The sequence below is a fragment of the Acanthaster planci genome, linkage group LG04, assembly GCF_054643075.1.
Source record: "Acanthaster planci isolate LZ-2023a linkage group LG04, COTS_SCS, whole genome shotgun sequence".
Lineage (NCBI taxonomy): Eukaryota > Metazoa > Echinodermata > Asteroidea > Valvatida > Acanthasteridae > Acanthaster > Acanthaster planci.
The window spans coordinates 19,306,012-19,320,926 of record NC_141780.1 but is presented as its reverse complement, the minus strand read 5'-3'; the positions used below and the strand labels follow the sequence as shown (position 1 = coordinate 19,320,926).

The window sequence follows — 14,915 nt, the reverse complement described above, 5'->3', positions numbered from 1 at the left end:
GCGCCTGAATGCTTGGTCAACACCGCATAACTTTTGCATTTTTTCCCTCAGCACATTTTTTTTCCGTGTCCCTGGGCGCAGAATCCACGAGGCAAGTTTCTAGGTTTGAATACAGTGAGCTAGAGGATTGATGCTGATTTATTTTCATTCATTTCCTAAATTTTCGACGGTGACACCGATCCCGACCGTCTTGGGTCCATTTCTTCTCGGTGTTCTCAGTATAAAAGCTCAGTGTCCGGCGTATAACAGGTCCTATTTAATGAAACAACTCGAATCTCCGCTCCCCTTGGTTTTTTTCTTAGGATTTTCATGGATCACCGTCACACTGGACTGTAAAAAAAGGGACTAATGGGAAAATGCAAGGATTAATACGAAGAAGCACAATTGTGAAGGCCTACAATATTGAAAACGAATTATAATATGACAGAAAAAGTGCTTGGTCAACCACATCTTTATAGAGAAGGAATTTCCTGCAATTAGGTTCTCTTTACAGGACAATGTGTCGGAGAGCTATATACCACACATCAGATCCACCACACAGCAGGTGTTATTTTTGCAGAACAATTGGGCTAATGATTGGGCTGTCATTTCATGCCAGTAAAGGAAACGAGAGAACCCCCCCGCCCCCAAAGGTAAAAATGGCGTGTCTTTCACATAATACTGTGAAAGAGTTGGGACATGTGGGCAGGTGTATATATTTTACTGTACTTGTTCAGGTTAATTTTCTCATCAGTTGGGACCGTAATGTGTGTTTATGACTTTTATTCCTAGCCATAGCCATAACACTGTCCCAAGGGATTCCATGTTAGTTGGTAAATCGGTTCCTTTTGCAAATTGAGTATTGATTTTTCAAGCCTTGCGGTTTGATGATTGTGCATGTGCTTTGTATACAATGTTTATTTTACTCTGCTGTTTTCAGAATAGAATTTTATCATTGTCCTCTAAACACTCAAATGTATTAGTGACCTTGTGGTATCAGCAGTTTTAATGGAAGACTCTTTTTGAATTGAGAGTAAACAACGCCAAACATTAATTTTGTTATTTAATGAGAGTAAATGCGGGGCTGACAGCATATATTTATGTCTGCCAGACACTCAAATATAATTGGTGTTCCCCCGGATATTATTTCTGTTGGATTCAACCGTAAAAGGCCGTAGGCTGGGGCAGTATCCGTCACGCGTCTAGGTTTTTCATTGACTGTGCGCAGGAGAGAGTGCGACACGTAGACAACCCTGTATGAAACACTCGACCCAATACAAAGTCATTGCGAAAAGCTGTCCTAGGCCGCGTACGAGTCTATTATGGTAGTGGCCGTGGTTGGTTCGATTTCCCTTTGAGTCGTGTGTAATTTCAAGCCGCAGCCAAGTGATTCGGACGCAGCTTTATTTTAATCACAACTTTACAGATGTAAAAAAAAACCGATGTGCTAAAATTCAATAAGACCCACCAGTGTGCGAGTACCCGGAAATACCGTTCATTTCAGGATTCAATTTAAAGGAGGGGAGGTTGAGAGATCAGAAATCAGCCAGAAACCCGAAGTTGCAATTTTATTAGTTCCAGAAGTTGATGAACATCAAGAGATTTACTTGCTGAATAGGGATGAGTTATGAAGTTTTACGAAAAGTTGCCTAAGTCGACGTTGTTTTCGTTTGAGGGTTGCCTGGACAGTTGTGTCATGAATAAAAATCCATGTGTTTCTAATAACCCGTTTGCGTAAACGAAGCTGCCCTGAAAATGGCCCGAACAACGGCCTCTAGAATCCTGACTGAGATGGAGTTTCAGGTCGGGGGGAATTTTTGTTGCGGCAACGATATTGTGTCATGTCGTGAATGTGTGCACGGATACGCGGCGCTGCATGTGTCAACAAGGAAACATTTTGGATTCACATCACCGGCTTACAAAATAATTGTGCGGCCCGACCTCAAGTGAGGTATTCTTGAGAGGTACTGGGGCTCCGCGTTCAGGTGAATACATTTGAAAGACAAACAAGATTTATCATTTCAGAGTTTAGATAAAACATGTAGTTTATTTCCGTCTATCGCAATAACTAAGCAGGCCAGCAGACGCTACGAGATTACGTGGTTTCGAAGTCCTGGGGGCAAGATACCGTCCCCATTGTTTTACAATTTACACTATCCATTACGCTGTTTCGCAGTGCACAGAAACTGATATGTATGCTGATATTACAGGAACCTTCCGTTTGTTGTAGTAAATTTGACATACGGATCTTTGTGCCAACAGTTCGTTGAAGAGTTCTTAATCGCTGTACTTAGCCGAACCTGTTCAGTTTTAATGTTGTGCTTCTTTTAGGACCGATATTTGCAAGATCTTGCCTGTTTGGTGACAGAGAGCAGTGAAAAAGGTATCAGACATCTTTGATTAATTTCATTTATGGAAGTACACACATCGACGTACTTTATGATGTTCTTGACTTTAAAAGGGGATCTTCTGAGAAGATTTTTCTATCTGTTCCTTTGCATTTTCTGCGTTTTCAGTCGTATCAGACAACAGGGGGGGAGGGCGCTCGAAAATTTGTAACAAGAACCCTAACAGGAAGATGGCTTTCCGGGTTTTTCCGAAATACATGCAAGTCGTCAGAAAATTTTTGAATTTAATGATTTGTTTATTTTTCAGACAGCTTCAGGAAATGACCAGTATAGTTTAATTTTTGCAACGGAGCCGGACTATTTGTTCGCGTTTGTGTTTACCTTAGATGCTAACACCTCTAATTGTCCCAGTAGGTTCAGTTAAGAAATCAGGATACATAATATTAATTTTTTACCCGCTGTGATACTTATACAACTTCTCGACAATCTTCACCGGCTAACAATAATAGCTTCTCTTGGCTTAGCTTTTATCGTCGCTGCTTATTCAATCAGCATTTATTGTTTGTTTGATAATCTATTGCAGATGGCGATGGCTTTGTTTACGCTCCTGTTGTGTATTGGAGCGTCCATTAGAATCGCTCAGTCATCACCCTGCCATGCGCAATGTACATATGACCGGGTAACTGGTAAGGCCGACTGCTCCTCCCGCAATCTGGACTGCATCCCCGTCAACTACCCAGACTCCCTCGTCATGGATCTCAGCCACAACAACATAACGATACTGGAACCAGCCGATTTCAACATGACATTCACAAGATTGGTTGAACTCTACCTTGACTACAATAATATATCCGATGTGACGTCACTCATGACGTCAACTGAGATGGGAAGCCTAAAGAAACTGTCGGTTCAACACAACGTCATTGTGCACTTGGACTATTCATGTAGGCTGGATTCCCTTGAGGATATATCATTAGACAACAACATGATCAATAGCTTATACGAATTTCCACATTGTCAACGTTTAAGGCGCTTTTCGGCTGATTCGAATGAATTTCAGCATGGAATTTCCTTATTCGTATTTGATTCTCTCCCCTCGTTTATTAGCATGCGGTTCAACCGAATAACATATTTCCATATAGGAACTCATTTTCCGCTGTTTTTATTTGAAAATTTGACCTTGTTATTGAATCACAATGAAATCAGTGATGTTCATATAGAATACCACTGGCATCAAATTAACCCAACCCTAATTTCTCTTAGTTATAATAGACTACAATATGTATATGTCCCAGCTCCTAATGAGTTAATCATAGCCAACAATGGATTACGTGGACTGAATATTGGAATCTGGGTTTATCAGCGCGAAAATAATATAATGAGGAAACTTGACGTAAGGAGCAACTCGTTTGATTGCCTGATACAACCAGATTGGGCAGAAGGTCTCCTTATCTTACATGCCAACGGCAACCTGTTGAGAAACCTGTCCTCTACAACCCTGCAAGGATTCGTCAACCTGACGGAACTCCATCTAGCAAACAATCGCCTGCTGTTTATCTATCCAACCGCTCTGCATCAACTCACCCTGCTACGGTCTCTGTATCTCGATGACAACGCCTTGACATCACTATTTGGTGGGGTATTTCTCAACCAAGCTGATCTGTTGGAGCTGTCCATCACCAATAACCAACTTTCCGTCTTACATCCTGATTACTTTTTCGGTCTGGGCTCGCTTGAACGTTTGTATCTAGCTGGAAATCGACTGCTTGACGTCAACCCGGAGATTTTTCGACTTATGCCTGGACTTACCACAATAGATTTTTCTCAAAACGATCTAAACATTTTTGATATCACCGATTCCAATCTTTTGGAGATTTTTGGGTAATTTGGAGAACGTCTTTCTGGCTCACAATTCTCTGACTGACATAAGTTCTACACTTGGCCATTGCGAAAGCTTGATAATACTCGACATTCGTTTTAATCAGGTCGAAGTCGTTTCTGGTGACTCTCTTATTGGCAAAAACAGAGCGCTCTCCAGACTTGAGCTTGAAGGCAACCCTCTTCAGTGTGACTGCCGGTTGACGGGTCTACGCGACTGGCTTCTCAACAATCCCCCGTCTACTCTTCCTCGATGTCAAGGTCCACCGAAGAACTCCGGAACAGTGGTTACAGACTTGGGCATACATGACCTCTCCTGCAATCCTCCCAAGGCCATGATTAAAAAGAATCACCTCAACTTGACGGTCGGCCAGACAGCGACCCTGTCATGCACTGCGACTGGTATACCCGTCCCTAACATTACATGGCTGGACCCCAACGGCACGATGATACAAAGTACAGGAAAGATTTGTCATTTCCTCAGACACGACTTTTCATATTATTTCGGTTGAGATATCTGATCAAGGGATATACACGTGTTTGGTTCAAAATACCCTTGGTGAACTGGACAGAGCTGTGGTTAACCTTACTGTTACCAACGACCTGGACTCAGATATATCTTTGGCTGCTTCTGTTCTCCCCACCATGTTTGTCACCCTTACTGTTACTCTCACTGTTGTCGTTCTGATAATTTTCCTCAAACGGCGCTACAGAAAGGAAGACCAGACCAATTTGACTGCTGCCGGGCCGCCTCATCCAGAACCCACTGTCAGCTTCCACCATGGAAAGACCTCTCACTCAGACGGAGGCTACGTCAATAAAGTCAATGACGACCAGTGCGTAGAGTCTGCAACCAACAGGCCAAGTAGAGAAGATGATTATGAAGTCACCATTCGGACGAACGACCCTCCTCAAGCCTACCAAGAACTGGCACTGCAGAACAAAGATGACGAGTATGAATCAGTCTCTGTTAGAGGCGGTCAGTGATAAGCACCATGCACCTCTGAGATGCACGAGGAAATTAAAGACTTAACATATAGAATTCTGATGAGCATTGTGTGATGACGTTTGCATGACGCACTGAATTTCTTCTCGATGCACATCTTGCGTTTCGGTTTCTTTAATACATGTATGTTGGTCCGGGACATTGCGTCACCATTGTTGATAGGGCTAATTAATTATTATTTAGATTTACGTGAAAATTAAGCACGCATCTTTTGCCTATAAATCACGGTGGACTTTGTATACAATAAAAAGCACTGTTTGATCACTAATGGCTTTCAGGTTCTCCGTAGTTATGACGGCTACGGCTAAACAAAATATCACACCAGTACTGGCAACAATAACGACACAGACCGTTTAATAGTGGCATGCATGGGTACATGAGTTTCTTCAGCCGTCGTCGTGACGCAGCTGCCGTTATGCAATTGTCTGCAACTGCTCTCTTTGTTCCACCGTTGAGGTAGTGGTTTTGAGAGGAGTCCAGAGGACATCTCATACCTTTCCACACTTAACACGTTTTTTGCCGGTAAAAGTTAATTATATAATACATATACGTAGATGTGTATACTGACCTTGTATATAGCCTTAAACTTAATGTTTTTTATTTGACTGTAAGCTTTTTTATGATAAGGTCAGCTTTAACACGTAATTTTTTTGTGTGCATGTATATTGTGTCCAGACGTTGCTATTATTTTGTTATAATAGAAAATAGAAAATATTCTACCCCTGTCGAAAATATCCACGCATGCTTCCTTGATAAATTCCAATCGAAACCAGGACATTTTTTTGGATAAAAATGAAGCCAAGAATTCCAACTGTCCCATGAGGAAGTAAAATAATAGGTAAATGTTAACTGTTGTACACTGCCCCAGAACTCCATCTTCGCTGTCCAGGGCAGACTCACTCCCGTCAAATCTCCAACTTACGACACGACTTTACAAACCTAGTCCAAATCATGACTATTCAGTCTGCTATATACTGTACGAGGTTTCCACCAGCATTCAGTGACATTCATGATTCTTTGAAAACTGAGATAGGTGACAGCAGTGGCATTGTAAACAGATAATCGGCTCATAAGATTTTAATTGCCCCTGTATTATTAGTATCAGCGCAGTGCTCTCCGAGAGCTCTGGAGAGTAATTAAGAAACTTGCTATAGGCATGGGAATTGAACGGTCATCTCAAGAATAGTTGTGGAATCATTGTCTGATTGAAATTTCAATGTTTCGGCTTACTTCGAGAGTTTTGAATCCAACCACGCTCAGAAATCTGCATGTTTGACATTGTAAACAAAAATTCATTGTAAAACAAAAATTCGCAAATTTACTGCGCAGGATGTAACTACTTGCTTCTAAAATACAGAAACTCAATTTCCCAAATGCAAATGTGCCCGATCTGTATACTTTTTTGTGAGTTTACGTTTGGTGCGTTTATGTCTGTTGTCTTGCAGTTTCTCGCGTCCCAGTGTAAAAACAGTTCCTTCGCAAGAGGGAGTCTAGGACCGTAATGTTTACTTTGGGCTATATTCAGATGCGGCATTTCTGCTGTACTGTTTATCGTTTGTTGCTGTCTAGGAGGGTAGGATGCCGATGCCTTCGTAGGGGTACTCTACCCTCTAAAAAGGCGCATAGGGTTTAATACATTTCTAAGCACTTTTTGTACTAACTTAAAAAAAAACACGTTAACCCGTGACACGTTTTTGTTATGCGTTTAGGAATATGCTAACCAGATTTCAAAAATCTGAACTTGTACCACGGGTCAACTTTTATTTAGACATTGCCATCCACACCTCTCACAAGCAGCTAATTGAAATGCAATTAATGATTTTCTCGAATTAATGTACATCCCTCGAGATTGCATATTACAGTACGAATTAACCTTGTGAAAGTAACCAGTGTTAGATGTCGTGTATCACTTTACGGCTGTCAGGGTGGTGCTGTGTATAGCGCAGAGGGAAAGCCCTGTTCGTGGATATTCTAAGGCTTTTCCGCGTAGAGCAGGGCAAGGTGTAGAAAACGTTCAATAATAAAACGTATAACCATTGCAAAGAGTACCATAAAATTACAAGTGCATGAGTAGGTACAAGGTGCGGAGTGTGTCAACAAAGACCCATTCTGCTCTTTATTTGCAAATCGTACGGCCATGACCTACAGTGTTCGGGCACCCCCGTCTGGGTTAACATGATTTGGGGAATATAAAGGTTCCGATATTTTGCTTGGGAAATGGGAAACCCGTTTCCGCCTGCTGCACTGAGAGTACGGTGGCTTCAAGGTAGCAGGTTGCCGACTATTGAATTATAAGTTTTGGTTTTTTTATTAGCAAGAAACCATGTATCTACTGTTATCAGTCTGTTCGTGTTTGGTTAAGGAATACTACTAATGAGACAAATCTTCGTCTAGGGAATTTACTTAAACGCAAAGAATAGAGTGCTCAGCCTTTGAAAAGAGGTTTAAAACGGTGCGTAAATCCATTTCGGAGCAGCGAGTGTGGGCAAGCCTCCACTGCCTGATGGGGACAGTTTCTTTTTCAAGGTAAATCGGGACCCTGAGGACCGAGTTGTACAGACATGTCCCGAAAACTTTTCGGTCCCCACGAAATTGGTGCAATAACATATGGTGGCCCTGAGGGGATATACAAATTCACGACTTGTCGCAAATATTGGACCGACGTTGTGAATTTATACACGTCATGGGCAAATATGGTACCCTTCAAGTTAATGGAAAAATATTCGCAACAAAGTTTGCAACCAGTAAATTTATTCATAACATATCGTCAAAACTATTCACGACGTCACAAAAAATTCACTACTAATCGCGAATTATATGTCCCCTCAGGACTATCATAATACCGCTAGCTTGCCCTCACCACCACAGGACAGGTCTTGTGCACGGTGGCTTGTGGGGTACCGGAACAAGGAAATACCCCACAAGTATAAATATGTAAGGTGGGTGTGGGTGTGGGGGGGGGGTGAACGGCCCTATAGAAATTCGAGAAGTGGGGAACTGCATTTTAACACACCTTACATCGGGGGCGCTGTTCATGGGAGGTACATGTACGTCGTGCTTATGCTCGATATCAGTTTTACTTGAAATACTCGAGAGCCCATTTTAGAAGTTGCACCGGGTGGGTAGAACTCTTTTATGGATGAAACCTTTTGGACAGATGTTTCAGAAAAAATCCATATCACTCAACCCCCCCGGAAAATATTATTCGGCAAACTAGCTTACAACTTGCAGCTTTACTGCTAATTTAAATACAGATAAATTAGCCTTTTCAGAGCAGGACAGAATTCGTCAAGGTGAAAAAGGAAGGGACCATGTTAGGCATCCAACAAAGCTCCCAGGCTACGGTGATGTTCTGAGCACCAAGCATCCAGGTTATTTTATTAAGTATCAACAGCATTTTAATAATGACTTGTTAAAGTTACAGCTTATGGTGATTTTGATCACCACTTCTCCTTTTAAATGTAATGGTTTTTTACATACAAACTTAAGTCTTTCTAAGAAGGCTACTGAGACTGTGATTTGTGGACTGCTTTTGGTAATCCTGAGAAGGCTACTGCACTCGAGGCCGACAGGTCGAAGGTCAGAGTCACAATGGCTGACAATAGAAATCTGCGTGATAGCCTGAGAAATTTGTTTGAACTCAAAGCGAATTGTTCAGTTTCTTTTTGGTAATCCTAACAAGCCTAATGCATTCAAGCCTGAAAGGTGAAAGGTACATGTAACAATGGCTAAAACAAGGCATAGTTGTAGGTTCAGGTATGGGCTTGGCGGGGCATTTGTGACCCACCATCCCAAAACTAGGCTGAAATAGATAACTTCGTTTCCCTGAGGAATTGGAACTTTCATGGGTCGTAGTTTCATGGACGTTAAACCTTTCTGCAGACAGAATGTTGCCTTAGCACGGATCACTTTGAAGTGTGAAAAAGGGTGAAGGAGAGGAATTGTCCAATGCCACAACTTCAGCCTGCATGGTTTTGGGATATTGGGTCACATTTGTGTTTGTGAACACATTGTTCTCGTTTCTGTCATTATCTTTGTTACTTAATTAGTGGTCACTATTTCTTATACCTGAGTTATTATACAGTCAAAGTCTAACGTTTCAGACCAAGACATTTAACCGAGAGCTGTTCTCTATAAAATTTTGATATTGTATATCCATGAGGTATACGGACACTTGTTATGCACGCATTTTGGCTGCATCCGAATCTCTTGTCTAGAGCTAGGTCTAGGTCTTCGCTCCATTGGAAATGCGTGGAGACGCGCAGACAATAGACCTAGCGGTAGCTCTGGAAGCCCGTTTCGGACACGGCCTTTGTTTCTATTCCGAGGAAGCTGGAACTTGTCACGCTGAGTTCAATACATTGTATTTCTTGGAAGAAAAACACTGATTCGCCAACTCTCACCTCCACAAGTGATTAAAGTTGGTAACCTCCTTATATTTTAGAACTTAATTACCAACACCAGTACATAGCATCATTCGAAAGTGTACTTTGTAAAGTAATATCATTAATTCTCGTAAGGCCTTTTCCGATTAACGTATTCGTTACATGTATTACTCTAGTGATGTATACAGGATTACCAAAACCAATCCATAAACCAATTGTGAAGTTCAAAATGCCAAGTACTTCTCAAGTTATTGCGCTTAACAACAGTATTCCGGATACACACACCCATGCACACCAAAAGGACAAGGCGGAAGTAGCATGTTCCTTCGACAAGGTCGCGGTGCATAAAACCCTTCTCTCTCTTAAATGTAAGCATATTCTTTAAGATACATTAAAGTTAAAAGAAAAAGGACTCGGGCCTTCTTCCTCTTGATTCTAGGAAGTTTAACGCGAGCGTGTCACCTGTGCGCTAAATCGTTGATATCCAGTGGCTTCCAGTTCTGGTTGGCACCAGAGCAATTGGCACCCCTTCACAGTCCATTGGCCTTGGCTTAGACTCGGCCATGTTTAAAGACGAGCTTTCCCTTGACTCGTGGACACTCAACCACAGCCAATAAACAGACCCCATCATTCGCCTTTAAGGTAATAGAAAGTGGCTTGAGACCTAAAGGACGCTGAGATACCATCGCGATTTTTTAACCTCCAAGATGAATTTTTACAATACCAAATGTACTAATTTCTTTTTGTTAACAACAAATTAACTAAGATTAATACTGCAGTATTCAGCAAAGCATGAATAAGCGGAAGCTTCCAATCTCAACGGTTAACTTGACAATTGCGATATTTTAGGCTTACAATTTTGGTTGAAGATGACTGAGTAAAGCAACTCTGTACTCTACGAATCATTCAAAGTTGGTTAGAAGCAGAGAAATTTGACTTCTCATTATAAAACAGACATGAAACGAATCTGCCACACTCCTGCACCAGTCCAACAAAAGAAAACAGAAGTAGCAGATGAAGATATGCGTGTACTTTAGCTGATCGATACCGCCTCGTACCCGTCATTATCGTTGCTATCATGAGAAGACTGCAGTGGGTTTCTTTGGCGTGAGGTTTGCATGCTGGTATCCTCACATATGCACCCCGGTAATCCCACGTTTGAAGGCGTATGTCTCGGTGTTGGAGTCAGGTATCCCCCACTGTTGTCTGGGCGGGCGGCCTTCTGCCTCCGAAAGACAAGTGTGATCCTGGACTGCAGCCCGGAGAAAGCCGAATTTTGTCTTATTCTCCTCTCACAATGGCGACGGGCACGGGTGACCAAGGTAACGACAGTGAGGGTGACAACAATAGTGACAAACATGGTGGGGAGAACATAAGCAGCCAGGGAAAAAGTACACTCTAGGTCCTTGGTTACAATAAGATTGATCACCGCTCGGTCCATTTTACCCAGGGTGTTTCGAGCCAAACACGTGTACATCCCTTGATCGGATATCTCAACCGAAATAATATGAAAAGTTATGTCTGAGGAAACGACAAATCGGCCTTGTCTTTCGTCTGATATTATCGTGCCGTTGGGGTCTAGCCACGTTACGTTAGGGGCGGGTACGCCAGTCGCTTTGCATGAAAGGGTTGCTGTCTGTCCGACTCTCACATTAAGTTGGTTCTCTTTAATCATGACCTTTGGAGGACTGCAGGACAAGTCATGTATGCCCAAGTTTGTAATCACTGCGCCAGAGTACCGCGGTGGACCTTGACATCGAGGGAGAGCAGACGGGGGATTGTTGAGAAGCCAGTCGCGTAGACCCGTCAACCGGCAGTCACACTGAAGTGGGTTGCCTTCAAGCTCAAGTTTGGAGAGCGCTCTGTTTTTGCCAGTAAGAGAGACACCGGGAACTACTTTGATTTGATTGAAACTCAGGTTCAGCATTACCAAGCTGTCACAATGACCAAGTACGCAGCTGATATCATGGACTGAATTGTGAGCAAGAAGGAGGTTCTCTAAATGGTTGAGAAAGCTGCAATTTGTGCTATTAAAAACATTCAGTTCATTTTGGGAGACATCCAGGGTGTTAAGTCGGGACATCTGTCGAAACATCCCCGAGTGGACGTAAAGCAGTCGATTCCTAGTGAGATACAGACGTTCCAGAGAGTTCAGACCGATAAAGTAATCGGGATGTAAGAATGAGAGTTGGTTGTTAGTGATGGAAAGTTCCACGAGTTCAGCTTGGCTGAGAAATATTCCACCTAGCAGTGACGTCAGGAAGTTGCCATCGAGATACAGAGACCGTAGCATGGTGAGATGACTCAGAGCGGTCGAAGAGATGAACAAGAGTCGATTGCTTGCAAGATGGAGCTCCTTTAGATCGACAAATCCTTTCAGGGTTTTCGAGGACAGGTTGGCAAGGATGTTGTCATCAGCATGTAAGATCTGAAGACCTTCTGCCCAGTCTGGTTGTATCAGGGAATCGAACGAGTTGTTCCTTATGTCAAGAGTCTCAATCAGCTTATTCCCAGGCTGAAAAGTCCAAAGTTTGTTATTCAATCGACTTAACCCATCACTGGATATAATGAGTTTGGTGGGAACGGGAATGTTAATGACTTGAAATTTGCTATGACTGAGAGAGAGTTGGTCTATGGGGTAACCCCTTAGGTGCACTCGACTTGCCTCGTTGTGATCCAGTAATAAGGTCAAATTATAAACCCCTGTCGTTGTTTTGGCAATGTTAACATTTGTTATCCGGTTGAAACGCAAGCTAACAAAAGAAGGGAAACTTTCACGGTGAAGTTGAATGGAAATACTGTGCAGTTCATTCGAATCAGCTGAAAAGTATTTCAGACGTTGACAGTTTGAAAAGTCGTGTAAATACTTTAGCAAGTTGTTATCGACTAACATGAATTCGAGAGAATCAAGGCTACATGGAAAACCTAAGTTTGAAATGATATTGTGTTGGACCGACAGTTTCGTCAGGTTTCCCATTTCAGTTGACGTCATCAGTGATGCCACATCAGCTACTCTGTTGTAGTCAAGGTACAGCTCCACCAACCTCGTGAACGTCCTGTTGAAGTCGTCTAGATCCAGTACCGATATATTATTATGGGTGAGATCCATGACGAGGGTGTCTGGGTAGTTGACGGGGATGCAGTCCAGATTACGATGGGAACAGTCCGCCTTGCCTGTCACGTGATCGTAATCGCACTGGACGTTACAGGTGGATGATTGTCCTGAGCCGACAAGACATCCAACGCAGAACAAGATCATGGCAACATCATACGAATCCATGCTCATCTGAAATTCAAGAAAACAAATCTGAGACCATTATTCATGTAATAAATGTTGGCAGGGTGATGGTAGATTGCATTGAGTCACGTGATGTCACAGGTTAAAATGAAGACATGGATTACCTATTGCTACTTTCTCGAGTTTAAATCTGTTCCATAACCTGCATACTTTTGTATTTCAAGATGGAAGGATCTTGTACTGTGAAAACGGCAGTTTTACTTTTACATTGATCAGTATCTACATTATTGTCCGGCGGGTATTGCTCAGGGCTAATTAAACACTGCCTTTATGCGCGGTGTGTCATTCTGTGATATTGTGTTCATTTATTTTGATTTTCTATAACGAGTATTCGCTCGTCACCCAGCCCTCAAACAAGGCGCTGGGAAGGACTGCTGACCTTGCACAGATTCTAGTGAAGGAAATCATACGGGGTCACAGCTAATTACCCGCAGAGCATTTTCAAATTTCTGCCAGGCGCGCGAGCTCGCTCAATGCTTTACACAAGTGGCGATGTTTTTCTCTTTCTTCCTCAACCGCTGAAAATATTCTCACTACACTTCTTTCTCTCATCCAAAATTGACCAAGATAACCGTTGATTTGAAATAGATCGCCAAAAGACACGTGATCAGGGATACTTAGTGAGAAGATAAATTACTACACTGTGATTGTCCCAAGGCCATGCATTTTTCAATAAAGAGCCGACACTCTGCCCGTGCCGAAGCATTGTCATCGGTGAACCAAAAATTTAAATAAGTTTTCGCAAGCAGGAAGTGAGAACCTTGCAGTCACAGTTCATGCACAATGAAGCCAATCACAATGCAAAGCCACCAGCCCTTCCCAGCGCACCGATAGGGCGCAAGATGACGAACGAATAATGAGTATTAAACTGTTTTCAGCGTGAACAATCTTTAAGTTCCAAGACTTTCGACATCGGCGGCGGATGGCGTCGATCTACTGCTCGTCTCAAGGGTGACCCTTTCGAGTTTTTATTTGTTTTGAGAACAAATGCATGTATCAACCCCTCCCAAGAACATTGAGACTTAGAGTGGCTTGGGTTTCAGCGTGAAGTGGATATTTGCTGAGACAAGTCAGATGCCATGAGACGGAGAATTTTGTACGCGGAAATTAAATACAAATCGTCCATACAAATTTCCTTTTGCAGCGAAAGTACAGATTCGGAGCCGTCTCTACAACTGGCAAAAATGCACCTTCGAGAATTGCTCGCTGTATGAGGTTCGTGTGCTAGCAATTAGCTATATCACATGCTGCAAACAACAATTCACCAGATTTTTCACAAAGATATTCAGTGTTAAAGATGGATTGGATTTTCCTAAAACCACTGACCAGTATTTCCATCCGTAAGAGAATCTTATAGCCTTCCGAATGTTTCTAAATGCTGGCGCTTTTAACTAGCAAAAGAAATCGTGGGTGGATTGCCCTTGGAACGAAAGTGTCCTTTGCTCCAGGATACGCTACTGTTCATTTTCTTGAGATCTGTTACTCATACTTACTCAGAATATATCCTGCGATTTTTCCAACAACAGTCTTAAATATGCGGCAAGAGACTCACTTTAAACTTGAGGTGTACGTGTCCTCAAGAATTAGAACATCGCTGCTGAACAGAGGCGGAAACCGTAATGCTGAAATAAGTTGAAAGCGAAAGCAGCGCTGTTGAAAATGAAACCCAATAATTTTAATGAGACCTTGTTTGGAACCTTGAGGGAAGTATGACCAGAATCTTTTTAAAACAGAGTTTGTCATTTTCATTTTCAGACGAAATGGGTTTAAGCTAGTGTGATAGTCAACTATTATGTTTGTGTGAGATCTTTTCATCTAAAGCTTTCCCCTTTCTAAAAAGGTAAATTTTGCTAGAATTGAAAAAGGAAGAAAAGAAAAAAACACAAAACAAACCTATACCGGAACCCAAAAATACCCCGAGGACCCCGATTATTCTTACACACCACCCGTGATTACAGTAGGGAGTAAATCCACGTTGTTTGATAAGCGTATTTTCAGAGTTATCCCGAAATTGTAGCTGT

At 42.3% G+C, this 14,915-nt stretch overlaps 1 protein-coding gene and 1 pseudogene across 1 annotated transcript; one reads left to right on the top strand and one right to left on the bottom strand.

Moving 5' to 3' along the window:
• Positions 1-2,897: 2,897 nt before the first annotated feature.
• Positions 2,898-7,485, top strand: LOC147799462 (uncharacterized; annotated as a pseudogene).
• A 1,076-nt stretch (positions 7,486-8,561) lies between these two features.
• On the bottom strand, positions 8,562-14,516 carry LOC147799461 (uncharacterized). The gene is made up of 2 exons (XM_087136344.1): positions 14,388-14,516; positions 8,562-12,882 (listed from the first exon to the last, which is right to left on the bottom strand). The coding sequence occupies exon 2, from the start codon at positions 12,880-12,882 to the stop codon at positions 10,630-10,632; it is 2,253 nt and encodes a 750-aa protein (XP_086992470.1). The 5' UTR covers positions 14,388-14,516; the 3' UTR covers positions 8,562-10,629.
• Between the last annotated feature and the right edge of the window lie 399 nt (positions 14,517-14,915).